Here is a 14,349-nt window from a genome sequence, read left to right on the forward strand (position 1 = left end):
CCCCCTGCAGCCGCCTCATGATCTTTACCGCTACTTGTAGTCATTTCTGTATTTGTTTTTTTTTTTTTTTTTTTAAAGATTTTATTTTTTTCCTTTTTCTCCCCAAAGCCCTCAGGTACATAGTTGCATATTCTTAGTTGTGGGTCCTTCTAGCTGTGGCATGTGGGACGCTGCCCCAGCGTGGTTTGATGAGCAGTGCCATGTCAGCGCCCAGGATTCGAACCGACGAAACACTGAGCCGCCTGCAGCGGAGCGCGTGAACTTAACCACTCGGCCACGGGGCCAGCCCCATTTCTGTATTTGTTTATATTCCACTTCCCCCCACTGAGGAAGGGGAGGACTTTGTTTTTCTTGGTCACCCCTGTATCTTGAGTGCCTAGAAAAAGGCTGAGGACAGGACCAGGAGCTCAATCAATATTTACCAAGTAAATGTAGTTTTCCCAACTAAATTGCAAGCTCCCAGAGAGGAGGAGAGAGCCAGCACACAGCAATTGTTAAATAACTATTCATTGATATTATGTAGGAAAAAAATCTCTATGCTGGGGGGTCAGGGGACCAGGGTCCAGGCCACTCACTTAATCTTGGACTTTGGGTCATATGTCTTCTCTCTTGGTCTTCCTTCAAGGGGGTTGGGATTGGATTTCTGGGGCAATCCACTCTCCCACTCTAGGATTTGATGAATGAGTGGCCAACCCATGCAATACTCAGGGCTGTCCTAGGGCACCAGTCACAGCTTGACAGCAAAATGGCCACCTGCTCCACCCTCCCTAGTCCTTCTCTTGAGCAGTCCACTCACCATCACCTGGGCGCCCCTCAAGTCCAACACTGGAGTCATTCATTATCTACCCCCGAGCAAATCTGTCTTACCTGTCTTCTCCTGGAGGCAGTACTGTTGGCCCAGAAACCTGGGTGGTTTTGTCCCCTCCTTCCTCACTCTCACTCTCTCAATTAGTCAACAAGTCTTGATGATTTTTACCTCCTGAGTTGCTCCTGAATCCATCTCTCCTTTCCGCCCCCTTCCCACCACTGCCGCAGTCCATCTTTGCCTGGACTCCTGCAGAGGCCTCCTAACTGGTTTCCCCGCCTCTGCTCTGGTCCCCTCCATCCCCTCTCCACCCAGCCATCAGAGCGAGCCTTCAAACACTAAACCAGCTTAAACCCCTTCAATGCCAGCCCGTGCCCTGAGGATGGACTCCAAATACCTTATTATCGCCAGCAAGGAACTGCCTTATCTGGCCCCAACCCTCTTCCCACCTCCACCTCCTACAGCTCATCAGCCCCCAAACTTTATGTCCCAGTCACTTCTTTCAGTTCTCCAAATGCACACGCTCTCCCTCTTGCCTCCAGTTTTCACATTCACTCTGCCTGGGACGCTCTTCTCCTCCCAGCCCCCCCAGATCTCAGTTTAGAACCTCTTCCTCTGGGATGCCTTTGCTGACCACACCTCCTGGGTGTAATAGCACCAAACCTATGTTTTACCTCTCACAGCCCTCCGCATTCTAACTGCCTGGCTCTCTCTCCTCCACCCACCCACCTACCACCTCCACTTGACCCTGAGTTCCCTAAGGGCTAGACGGTATCTGCCATGTTCACTCTTTCAACAGGTTTTGGTACACAGCAGGCAATTAGCAATTACTTATTGGATGAATGTCAAGCACTTAGAGGAGCACGTGCATGTAAATTTGGTATTATCAATATTTTTTGACACAACCTTTTCCTGGATCTCAACCCACCCCACCGGGGAGGTCCAAGCGTACAGGTGCGCCTGTTCCGGCTGCAGAAGAACACTCACACTTGGGACTCCATCTGACACCACGGCGTCTGCTCCGCCTACTGCGCGGGCGTTGCGCCGGCCCGGGATCCACTCGCGACGCCGAGGCCGACGCCACGGCCCATTTAAGGATGGAAGGGGGCGGGCCCGAGAAGGCTCCGCCTCCGCGCTGAGGTCAGCGCGCACCGCTGCGTGTGACGCTCTGGTTGCCGCAGAGACGCCCCGCCCCCGCGCGGCGCTGCGGAACCGGAGCTCCGGGCGGCGTCGGCAGCGGCGCGGGAGGCGGCGAGGCCGGGGCGGCAGGAGCCGGCGCGGCGACGGCAGCGCGAGCGGCGGGGACGGAGCAGACCACGACGAAGGCGCACAGGCAGCCGGGCCGGGCCGGGCCACGGGGAGAGCGGCCGCCGGGAAGCGGGCGGGAGGCCGGGCGGGCAGCGGGCAGCCGCCGAGCCGCGAAGCGACATGGTGCTGCTCAAGGAGTAGTGAGTGTCCGGCCGGCCGTGCGGAAGCGAGGAGGAAGGGAGAGTCGGGCATGACGACCGGGGAGGCTGATGGCCTGGCGGAGGGGATGCAGCGGCCAGACGGGGCCCGAGGGGATGGAGGGCGCTGGATGGGCTGCCGGGCGGCCCAGCAGGGGCTCAGGGGACGGTGAGGGCCGGACAGGGCCTGAGATGAGGCCAACGGGGATCGAGAGTGACGGGCAGCACCTGAGGTGGGGCCCAAGGGGCAGTGAGGGCCGAATAGGCCTGAGGACAGACCGAGGGGACAGTGAGAGCCGGACAGGGCCTGGGATTGGGTCAAGGGGACAGTGAGAGCTGAACAGGGCGTGAGGAGGGGCTGAGGGGATCGAGAGCACTGGAGGAGATGTGGGTGGTCCTACCGTGGGGACTGAGGGACGAAGGGACCAGCCAGAACTGCAGGAGTGGCTGAGAGGACCGGCGGGAGAGGGAGGAGTTGTCAGAGGGGCTGATTGAACAGTTAGACAAGGACAGGCAGGGCTTGAGATCTGGGCAGTGGTGGGGAGGGGTTTGGGGGCTGAACACTAGTAAGGGGCCTCGGAATATCAGATAAGACAGCTTCAGGAATGGACTTGAGATGGTGGAGAGGAGTGCTGAGGGTAACCTGGAGTCTGAGGAGTGGCTGCCTTAGGCATCAGCAGAAGGGTTGTAATAAGTGGACACAGGAAGAGGACTAGGGAGTCAGGGCCAGCCTTGGGTGACAGGGGAAGAGTCTAAGGAAATAGCAGAGGGGACTGGTGGTGTGATGTGGTGCCCAAGTGGTATTTGCAGAGGAGGAGGTATTTGGAAAAAAGCTTAGGATGATTGCTTGGGACTTGGGGACACTTGAGTGAGGAGTCCAGAAAATATTGGGCAGGGGCTGAAGTGATATGAGGGAGTTACGGTAATGGAGAGGGATAGGGTGTGACCAGGGTAGAGGACAGCTTGGAAAGAGAGTAGATTTGTGAATAAATATACATATTATTGGAGTGGAGGTGGGGGGCAGGGGTAGTCTATCTCCAGAGACTCTCAGTCTTGGTGCAAAGAGATGAGGAAATGGCTTTGAGGAATTGAGGACTGTCCATAAAGCCGTTAACTGAGGAAAGACAGTGAAGGATGAGGGAGTTCTTCAGTAGTGACTGGGGGGGTGGGAAACTGATGACTTCTGTTAGGAGTTCCAAGGAGATGGGCTTGCTCCTGAAATCCAGGGGATTGGATGACAGGTATGGATGTTTGGATGGCTAAATCTTTCAAATGCGAGGTGATCCATCCGTGAAGCTCATGCTTCCAAGTGAACATCTCAGGAGTGAGTTTGTTTGTTTTTTTCCCAAAGAGGGGAGATTGAATGTGTGACTACAGAATTTACAATGAAACTATGCATTCCTGGAGGGGAGGGAAAGTGGGCAGCATTGGGCCAAAAGCCCAGGGATTCCCTAAGCAGGAGATGTCCAGGCACAGAGCAATTGTTGGAACTCACTTGGTGGCCAGGCAGATGTGCAGAGGGCTGGTTCCATTTTGTCAGCAAAGGCCCTTCGCCCTATCCCATCTGGCCTACTCCTTGGAGGTGTTTAGGACATTTAGGACGTAATGTGGAGCTTTGGATAACAAAGGGAGCGGTGACCCACGTGTCCTCCCAGCTTGACACCTCATCTGAAGAGCATTATTTTGAAGGCCCTCCCCCTCTGTTTCTTGACATCCAGTCTGATGTTGATCCAGCGAGAGCTCCGAGCTTTATGTGATGAGGAGGAAGAACCTTGGGGTGCCAACAGGAGGAGAGCGTGGTGCGCTTTGGATTTCGATCTTGACTGTCCGGACAGCAGGCTTCTCCTATTCTCCTGATCCTTTATCCTATTCCCAGATGAATCCTAAAATCCGTAGAAACCTAGTTTTATAAAGAAGTCAGGCAGGGAAGGGAGGGGATCTTCAGAAGAGATCTGAGTGAGTTTTGAAGAGAAGTCCTCCCTTCCCATTCTTTATTCTCCTCCCCTTGAAGCCTGCCAGGGAAAGGTCCAAGGTGCCGGGGATGCAGAGCCTGCTTGGCATCTGCGTTTCCTTCCTGCCCAACTTGTGCCCTGTGTGTGCTAGGCGCATGTGTACATCCCTGGGCAGGGGATCAGGCTGGGGGCATCCAAGAGACACTTGGCTGTGGCTGCCGCGCTGCAGCTCTGGGAAGGGTGTGAGTGAAGGTCACACTGAAGTGAGCACAGCCATGGTCTCGGCCCAGCACTGCCTCTGTGGCCCTGTCCTTTGGAATTGCACTCTATTGCTGCTGAAGTGGTTTTGCTCCCAAGGAGCCGAGGAGAAAAGTCCGGGTGTGCAGCTGTCCTGTCATCAGCCTCAGAGCATCCTGTCAGGAACTGGCTGATGCCGGTCTCTTTGGGAGAGACTTGGTGCCCACCCGGGCTCTGAAGGTTGTCCCTGTTGATTTTTCTGATACTTCCTCTAAACAGGATTCTCCTTGATTTGATTTCTGCAAATTCTTGGATGTGATTTTTACTGCTGTTCTTGAAGATAAAAGGCTTATTGTTTTCTAGGAAGTTTCTTCTGAGGGTGCAGAAATTGTGGCCTTCAAGTTGGAAGTATTTTTCTGCACCCTTGGCTTTCTCTAATGGGAGGAGAGCATTAGTGGCAGCATCCAATAACCTGCAAGATTTACGTTATTTGAGTCATTCTGGAGGAGGGGAGTTAGAAGGCAGTAAAGACTTGGAGCCCATTTTGTTTTACCTGCTGTTTTTCTGCTTGGTGTCTTGTCTTTAGTGTGATGTTTTCCTCAGACCCCTCTGTATGCTCCTTGCTACCTGGGGGACCTTTGTGGAACTAGAAAATAGTGAGCAGACTATTTACCAGCCTGGAGCAAGGATCCCGATTGGCGGAACCACTGCATAGGAAGGAGAGCGTGACAGTTCATGCTTCACCAAGCACGCAAGAGCAGGAGGCGCCATTGGGTTCCAGCTAAGATCTGGGGACTGAGAATCTAAGCTTGGGAGCTGGCTTGACTTGTGTGAATACAACCAAGTGTTTTTGTCTTGGCTCTCTGACCTCACAGCTTTGAACTAGGAGTTGGCTGTTGCTCTGTGTTACAAACGCAAGCCACCCAGAAGAGTCCCACTAGCCCTCACACCTCTGTGGCGTTCTGACCAGTATGGGGACTTTGCTGGCCATGCCTTCTCCATCATGTTACTGATGGTACCCCTAACAATTGGTGATCATTGAAGTGGAGGAGAAGGAAAAGAAAGTGATCAGTTGAAGTGGCTTTGGACAGCTTCTGGAGGTCAGGACACAGTCGGGTGTCCTCTCTTGGTGGCTTTGTGATAGTAGCTTGTATTGTAATGTCCTGCTCCAGAGCAGAGATGGTTGGTGCATCCTCTTGGGGTAATTCAGCCTCCAAGGAGCTTGGCCCCTTCCTAGCCTTTCACCTTGAGGGCTTTTGTTGGGAGGTTGGGTCTACAGAGGTGTTAATCTCCAGGGTCTGATTCTTTGGGTCTGAATCTTCCTCTTGGCTTCAGAGTTTGCAGGGATTGCATCCTCCTGCGTAACCTCTCTGTTTTACTAGACTCGTTGGCAAGTTTTGCTGGGGAAGATAGAGGGGAGAGGGAGAAGAAGACAGCTCCAAATGCGAGTCAGAGGCCTGGGAAGTAGCTGGTGGGGGGACAGGTTTGCACTGAATCACAGGGTTCTAAATGAGATGCCAGAGGGGCACGGAGGGTCCCAACCTCGAAGCACTCAGGAGCCATTCTCTGCTGGGTTTTTGTCAGTGAGTATAGTGTTATGTGCAATAAAATGATTAGTACTATTCCAAGATGATGTTTTAAGAGCCTTGGGCAGGTTTCAGAGCCTAAAGTTGACACTGTTTTCCCTCTCTTGTAGTCGAGTCATCCTGCCTGTGTCTGTAGATGAGGTAAGTAAGTCCTTTTTCACCATTTTTATTCGTAGTTGTATATAATTGCTTGTGACCATCAGCTAAGTTGGACTCTTTGCATGGTTTTCGTGTTTGTTCTAACGTAGAGATAATCAGTACTCAATGTGAATTTTCCTGGTGTCACTTTCCGTTGAAGGAAGGTACTTTTTTTGTATATCGAGGCAACTGTGTGCAGCCTGCCTCGAGCTGTTGGCATTCTGGATGACTTTGAATAGAGATTAGACCAGCCCCTCTTACCTGCTGAGACTGTGCCTTTTTGGGGACATGCTATTGAAGGGATTGAGTATGTGCATTTCTGAGACCTCTGTGACTCGACTGGGAAGTGTGCATGGCTCTCTCTAGTTGTGCAACAAACCAGCAGGGCAGGAAGTCTCTGAGGCCCTCCCTAGCCACACTCTAGGTGACTGCTGCGAAGGCCAAGGCCCAGAACTCTCCTTTTATGAGGGCAGAGAATAACAAAGGGGCATGACTTGCCCTCTGTCCTTTTATGGTTCTTGGGCCTGACGTCCCTGTGAATGGGGATCTGGTAGGATTTGCCACAAGAAGGTTCATAGGCCTTACTGACTCGGAGTTGATCTCTTGGACAGCAGAAAACTGTCACAGAGCCTCCCTTGTCCCATCCTTTCTCTGAACTTCCTCCACTTTCCTCTCCTGGCACAGCCTTGCTCTTTGCTTCTTTCTGAATCCACAGGCCTCCCAGCTTCCAGTTAAGCTCAAGTTTGAGTGAAGTTTGTTAGCCAATATAGTGCCCTCAGTCACTCTTTCCTGCAGTGTCAGCATGAAGCTCCTCTGATAACTTCCACTCTGTTCCAAATATGAAATGGACCTTTGAAAAATGAAATCAGGCCAACAGAGCCCACAGCACACTTTAGATGAGACAAATATTCAAACTTCTTGGCCCCCAAAAGGGGTAGGCAGGCACTGGCTCCCTAGAGGATTGTCTCTAGTGGTGGGCTGCATGTCTGATAAGAGCTGTGGAGACCTGGGGAATGGGGCCAGAGCTAGGCCTCTAACATGATCTGGGAGTTCTGGGAAAGGAGGATGAAAGAAATGAGACTGGGGAAGCTGGGGAAAGGGAATGGCTGGATAGATGCCGTGATCCCCAGAGGCACCTGAGATGTATGTGGGGCCTGGGAACCACGTGTGTGGGCTGACAGCTGTTGGCTTGGAGGGGCCCTCCTAATCCACCTCCTTTGGGGGCCTTGCTATCTTTATGAAAAATAGCAAGTGATGATTTTCCAAATCAGGAGGCCAAGCAGGAAGCCCCAACATGTCCCTTGCCCTGTAACTCAGCTGTTGGGAATCTGATGACTCGCTCTCTGCTGTACAGGATGGTCCCAGCCATCAGGAAGCTGTCCCCCAGGAACCTGGGACTACTTTAGTGTGGCATTTAGGGGCGAAATGGTCTTTTTACAGGGAGTTTCTTGATTGAATGAAGGGTGGGAATGTCTCTGAGAAATGCAGTGGACTCACAAGGGCCACCACTATCCAGGAACACTTCTTGGATGCTCTGTAGTAAGGCTGATGGGGCCAAGAGCGGAGGGAAAGGGGAATTCACCTTGAGAGCATCCACAATTGGCAGGTTTTAGCTTGTGATGGTTTTTTTTTGGCAGCATTGAGGAAGTTGTGGGGTACGATCAACAGAACCTAAAGTCTAAGCAGAAGCTTGGGAAGTAAGTGCTGGTTAGGATTCATCTGTCTGCCTGGTGATGGTCAATCTGTTCTTAGCTAGAAACCACTGATGAGAAAGCAGTGCATGGCCTGGGTAGGGTTGAAGCAGGAGCTGCTGTTTTGATGGCTTGAACCTTAATTCCAGAAGATCAGAAAATCTTGAATGGGAGGCTGAAGAAGAAACAAGTAATGATCAACCTTCTCAGAGTCTTTGTCGATAATCCCATCCTGACTCAAGGTTCCCATGGGAACAGCCCAGCATCATGTTGGATTCGCTTCCTAATTGGAGGCCATGATTTGGGCCCCTTGGAGTTTTCTGATTTGGGGGGAAAAGAGAAGAAAAAGAGAAGGCCATCTCTTTATAACCATCCAGATGACCTGAATCAGTATTTTGGGGTGGAATTAGCTTTGGCTGACCAGAGCCTTTGGCCTAACACTGTGTAGGGTTTCTAAGCATTCTGCAGCAGAGTAAGAAAGCCATGGCTGTTTGACATGGGTGTGTCCACCAGGGGTTCCAGGCTCAGGTCGGCTGCCCCCCGGCTGTGGGCAGGGCTGATTTACTTCTCCTTCCCAGAGGTGCTTGCCACCATCCCCCTATGATACCTAGCCTCACAGGGCCAGGTGGATGGGACCAACAACTGTGCTGTTTTTCTTGATATGTTTCATGTCGGTGTTTCAGGCCCACCCACCACATCTTCCTGGGCTCCCACTCCCAGATTGCTGAAGTGATGGAGTCTCTGTTTTTCTTACCCGAATGTCTTAGTTCTTTGGAACAAAGGAACAAATCTCAAGTGCAGGGACCATTGTCCTAGACCTGGGGAGGCTGGAATCCCGGTCTCTTCTGGGCTCTTTATCTGATTTAATGGTCTCACCCCGACCCCTGCCTCCACCCCATCTGACTCTGGCTGCTTTTTGCCTTCCCAGGGTGAGGAAACACTATGCCAGAGGGAACCCTCTGACATGAAAAGCATCCCTCACTTGTAGCTTGTGGAGGCGAGTCTTACTTACCCCTTTGGATTAACAAAACTGCCTTCACTTGTCTCATTGGGATTAAAGGATCAGAATATCAAGAGAGATTAAAGGGGGAAGATGCCAGCCCAATAGGCTGATCCTCTTAGAGCCTGCCCTCTGATTCCTGCAGCTGAAGAGGAACCAAATGAAAGGGATTAGTCTCTGCCTGGGGCCCCTCCCCAAGCAGCACCACCAGCCGGCAACCCAGGCCCCTCCACCAGGCCCTGTCTCCAGCCAGCCTTTAGGATTGCTGAGTCAGTGGTTAGATGTCCTTATGACTCTTCTCTGAAACAGAATTACTGCTCCTTCTTAGGAACCTCCAGCTCAGCCAAACCCTGACCCACTTGATAGTGGTTTTCATGTCTGCCTGAGCCAGGAGTGAACTTGGAAAGGCACAGAGACAGCTTGGGGTTCCCTGGGGGCATTGAGGCAGCACTGGTGTTGCTCAGGATTAGCAAGGTCAAGGTGACTGGCTCTCACCCAGATGTTCCTCTTTATGGGATTAACTGAGTCGTGATCACTTGCTTGGGCCTTTCTTTGGTATTTTGTACTTTATTTTTGCTTTGGAAATTAGGGCTCTTTCAGCATTGTGGTGAACAGTGAATTGTCCCAGTCTGCTGCTTCGCCTTCCAGACTTTGCCCAAAAATTTCCTTGTGGTGTTTACGAAACTGCCTGGTAAAGCAGGCTTCCAAGTTTGAGATGAAGCAGTCCGGGAAGCTGCCTCTGCTCCTTGCTATTGCAGGCACTGGTTTAAGTAGCAGCTGCACAGAGATGCTGCCTCTCTGTTTTAATCTTAAAGGGAGAAAAACTCTTGTCTGTCGCTCCTGGAAGTACTGGGAGGTGTAGAGGGTGAGGAAAACCTTTATCCCCTGCTCCCCCGACATGTAATCAAGTACCTTTTTTCTTCATACTCCCTAACTGTTGTGCCTGGTGGCACTGGCAGTGATAGGGAAAATGCATACTTTGGTATAGACGTAACTTCTTGCATTAACTGTTACTGTTTGCTCTCTTTTCACCTTATTTTTCCCTTCAGACAGTTTCTCTCGGCAGGAGGCAGAAGGGCCAGGCCTAGGCACTGCCAAGGCTCTAACACTGAGGTGTCCTCAGAGGGTCAGAGGATGCCAGTGATCTTGACTGGTGACTTAATAGGGTGGCATGCGACCCAAATAAAGGAAAACTAGGCTTTTACCATCTAGTAAGTGCCAACATGGAGGGTGCACCCAGCCAGCACAGCCTGGGTGGTAGGAATCTGTGCTGTCTAATATGGGAAGCTTCAGCCCCGCCAGGAATCTGGAAACCATCAGGGCTGGTTGCCTACAAGACTGTTCTCTGAGCTGTTGGCAGGGTGAGGAGGAGCCCAACACTGGAGAAAAAGCAAGTAGATGAGCCAGTTTTACAGCAGAGGTTGTGGGTTTTACAGAGGACTGGGCAACTTTCTTTGACAAGAAGTTATGTCTTAGGATTTGTTTAAATGAATGAGATAAAGAGACTTCCAGCAATGAACCCGGATCTTATTTTGGGGTCTTAATACCAGAGGCAGGTCCAGGGAAAAAGCTACGTTGGACTTGATAATCTGTTTTCTGGATAGTGCTATGAGATTAAGTATTTTTCACCTGCCTCCTTAAGCCTTAGAGGAGGAAGTGAAAATGGGAAGAATGAAATGAAGCACACGTGATGGCCATGGGGCAGCGTTCACGGTTGCTTTGGGTGGATTTAGGCAAGTTTCCGTGTGAAACTGCAGAATGAGCTCCCAGATGCAGGGATCCCAGAGTGATCTAATTGGACAGTTAGTGGCAACTGGACTTTGTACACCCATCGAGAAGATTCTGCATTGACAATAACTCCTGTCTCTCTGTTCCTTTAGTATCAAGTAGGGCAGCTGTATTCTGTGGCTGAGGCCAGCAAAAATGAAACGGGTGGTGGTGAAGGCGTGGAGGTCCTGGTGAACGAGCCCTACGAGAAGGATGGTGAGAGGGGCCAGTACACACACAAGATCTACCACTTGCAGAGGTATGTGGCTGCACAGCAAGCCCAAAGGCAGCCTGGTATTGAAGTGGAGAGGATGGATAACGGGTAATGGTTGCTCAAGGTGCTTCACCTGTGAGAGGGGGTGTAGGTGGTACTGCTTTGCTCATTTAAAGGGATTTTTTTGTTTTTTGTTTTTAACAGAAGTAATACCCCACTAGGTTCTTAGTCCCCAGAGCTGACAGTTTTTAGTTTCTCATGGGCCTTTCCAGTGTCTGTGAGTACAGAAGGAGATGTGTGTGCGTGTGTAAATGGGCGCTCATTTGCTTTATTGTTCTCTTACATAGATGAGATCATACTATACGTACCGGTCTTGACTTGGCTCTTTTGTTGCTTATCCTCTCATAGCTGTCTTTTCCCGTCAGCATCTTCTGCCTCGTTCTTGTGAAGTCCGCGCAGTGCTGTTGTTGTACAGCTCTGCTGCGCGCGGTTTCGCCAGTCCTCTCCTGATGGATATTTGCAGTCATTTCCAGTACAGTGCTCCAGTAAAGCTCCTTCTGCACAAATCTTTTGATGTGCTTATGCATGTAAACCTATAGTAAATATTCCTGAAAGTGGAATTGCGGGGTCAGGTAGTATTTTAAATTCTGATATTTGTGAAATCAGCTACCAGAGAAATTTTGGTGCCTCTCTTTGGATCAAAGATGTAAATATTTAAAAATGAAGCTTGAATTGATTTGTGTACCAAAGTCCATGACAAACCACACAAATCTGCTGTAACCAAAGCAGTAATATTTTGGTAAACTATAAGCTGACCCAAAGTGGGTTGAAAGCCATGATAAACATACACTAGTTTGAATGGCAGATGAACCAAACTAGTTTTAGGAACTATCCAGTACTGGAAAAAATAAACCTGGTATGTTTTTTCAATTGGGCTAAAATATACATAACACAAAATTCACCATTTTTACCATTCTTAAGTTTAGTGGCATTAAGTACATTCACATTGCCGTGCGACTCAAACCTGTGCCTTAATTTCTAGTCATTAAACTGAACTGAAACGAGTTTCGTTTTCGTTTGGTAAAATCACCCCTGATGTACTGTGGCTGCTGCCCTGGAGATGTGAAAGTGCTAGCCCTGAGGGGGCCGGGACTCTGCGAGCGAGGAGCCACAGGGAGAGCCGAGCCGTGAGCGGGGAGAATCTCACCACGATCCCGTTTCCTTGCCAGTGTGCTCTTTCCTCCATGCTTCCCCTTCATCCTCCTTCACCCCTACTCTGACTTGACCGCCTACCAGTCTTACTGAGCCCTCAAGAGCTGGTTAGAATAAGGCTCCAGATATGCCTTCCCCGTAGTGCATTTGTACTTTGTAAAGAGGACTTTGAAAAGAGGTAGTGAGGTTGATAGAAGGAGCCATTTGGTTCCTCAAGGTTCAGTGGGTCCCACCAAAGTGGCAGAGAGGATGTCTGTGCATGTGGAGAGTGGGACCTTTCTTACCCTCTTCTTTACAAGAGAGGTGTGAACTTTGAGCTGCTACCAGTACTCTTTCCTTAACCCCAGAAAACCCAACTGCAAAAAAACCCAAACCAGCAGTGCTGGCTGCCAAGACCACCTCTCGCCAGGAGGACCGCCACCTCCCCACCACCATCTGGTTGCCCCAGTCAGAGCCTTGGATTCACCACCACCTCTTCCTCGTCCCTCATATCGACTCAAGTTCTTTTGACTCTGTCTCCTTAGTATCTCCAGTGTTTCTGTTTCCCTTCACCATCTCTCGCCTGGATTACTGCAGCAGCTCCTAACTGGTCTCTCTACTTTCCAGTTCTCTGCACAACTTCAGGTGTTCTCTCTGGAAGACAGATCTCTTGCTCCCCAGCTTGAAAGCTGTAGATGGCTTTCCTTTGCCCCCGGGATCAAGTCTATACTCCCTGATGTAACCTACAAGATCTTTTGTGATCCAGCCTCTGTGTGTCCTCTTGTATTCCCTGCCTCACACCTTATACCAGCTATTCTGACTTTTCTCTCTTTCTCCCAGCTTTTCCCACCCAACTCCCATCCTTTTGTTTAGCTCAGTCCTGCTCACTGTCTATACTGTGTTTTCCTTTCATGCTCGCTTTCCCTGAGGAGCCTCCTGATGCACTGTGCCTCCTGCGCCATGTTCTCACAGTGCTCTGCGCCCCGGAGCCCTGTGCACACCCATCATGGCATTGCCTGGTTGGTTGCACTCCCCACTAGAACATGAGCTCCCGGAGGGCAGGAGCCACATCTGTATGATTTCTGTGTGTGTTCTGGTGCCTGGCACATAGAGGTCCCTCCCTGAATGAATGTGGCAGTGAGTGAGTGAACCTCCGAGGGTTGCTCCGAGTGCTCCGAGTGCTCCGAGTTAGCCTCTGCTGGTTAGCTCTTTTTTCTTAGGCCTCAGGCACTAAAGCTGATGAGATTATTGGAGCCTGCTAAAGACTGCACAGATTACCAGTTAAAAACGAGGGAAGAGGAATATATGCACCTTTTCTAAAAGACAAAATGGGAAAAAGGTGACGGGTCAATTATATTGTGACTAGACTTATTGTGGTGATCACTTTGTAGTGTATACAAATATCAAATTATTATGTTGTACACCTGAAACTAATATAATGTTATAGACCAGTTTTACCTCAATAAAAAAAAAGGCTCATACTGTACATGCTGTTCTGTAACCTGAGATAAGAAGAAATGAATAGAAGAAAATATTTCACCCTGGGAGGCTGGTGGCCCTGAGGTCCTCCTGGCCTCCCAGGAGTGACGATAACAGATCAGATCATCTTGGATCCCATATTCCAAGTTAGTCAACCAGTCCTCTGGCCCATAAACCTAGCCTGATACATTCTTGGAGATAGCTCATCCTTGCAGTGTGTAGTAAAATTCCCTGGGCCCGGTGAGCTCTGGAAAAATGCATAATGATAATGTAATGACTGACCAGCTGTGGCAGGTAGCCTGGGGTCTCGCCTGCTGTCCTGTTCCTGGTAGGCAGTGGAGGAAGTTGCAAGTGGATGATAGTAGCCAGACGAGCTGAGGTGTCAGGCTCTGACAGGTGGCTTCTCACACACAAGAGTAACTTGCTCATCTCACGGAAACTTGCTTGTCAACTCCCCATTGAAGAAGCTGGAGCTGAAGAATGTGATGTAAACACTTACTGTCTTCTAACTCTCTCCTCCATTTCTCTTCATAACCCCTTTTTCTCACTATAGCAAAGTGCCCACGTTTGTTCGAATGCTGGCCCCAGAGGGAGCCCTGAATATACATGAAAAGGCGTGGAATGCCTACCCTTATTGCAGAACTGGTGAGTGCAGACCTGGCTAGAAGCTGGAGTTTAGGCCCCAAGGTGGACGAAGGGTGTGGTCAAGTAGACCCAGAGATGGGGGGGAATTGGGGTGTTGGGTCCCACCTTCATTTTCCAGATTAAGCCAGTGAAAGGATGAGCTTAGGGACTCCCTCAGGCTGGTGGTGAGTGTCAATACTGTCAGTGTAATTTGGCAGCC

At 50.4% G+C, this 14,349-nt stretch overlaps 1 protein-coding gene across 1 annotated transcript in view; it reads left to right on the forward strand.

Moving 5' to 3' along the window:
• The first annotated feature begins 2,082 nt into the window (after positions 1-2,082).
• PITPNA (phosphatidylinositol transfer protein alpha) overlaps positions 2,083-14,349 on the forward strand; it is a 36,496-nt gene continuing 24,229 nt past the window's right edge. Inside the window, exons 1-4 of the mRNA XM_014826872.3 lie at positions 2,083-2,253; positions 6,136-6,166; positions 10,735-10,880; positions 14,059-14,150. Coding sequence (XP_014682358.1) covers positions 2,234-2,253; positions 6,136-6,166; positions 10,735-10,880; positions 14,059-14,150 — 289 coding nt within the window. The 5' untranslated portion in view covers positions 2,083-2,233. The remainder of the gene's footprint in view (positions 2,254-6,135; positions 6,167-10,734; positions 10,881-14,058; positions 14,151-14,349) is intronic.

Source organism: Equus asinus, chromosome 13, assembly GCF_041296235.1.
Source record: "Equus asinus isolate D_3611 breed Donkey chromosome 13, EquAss-T2T_v2, whole genome shotgun sequence".
NCBI classification, from domain to species: domain Eukaryota; kingdom Metazoa; phylum Chordata; class Mammalia; order Perissodactyla; family Equidae; genus Equus; species Equus asinus.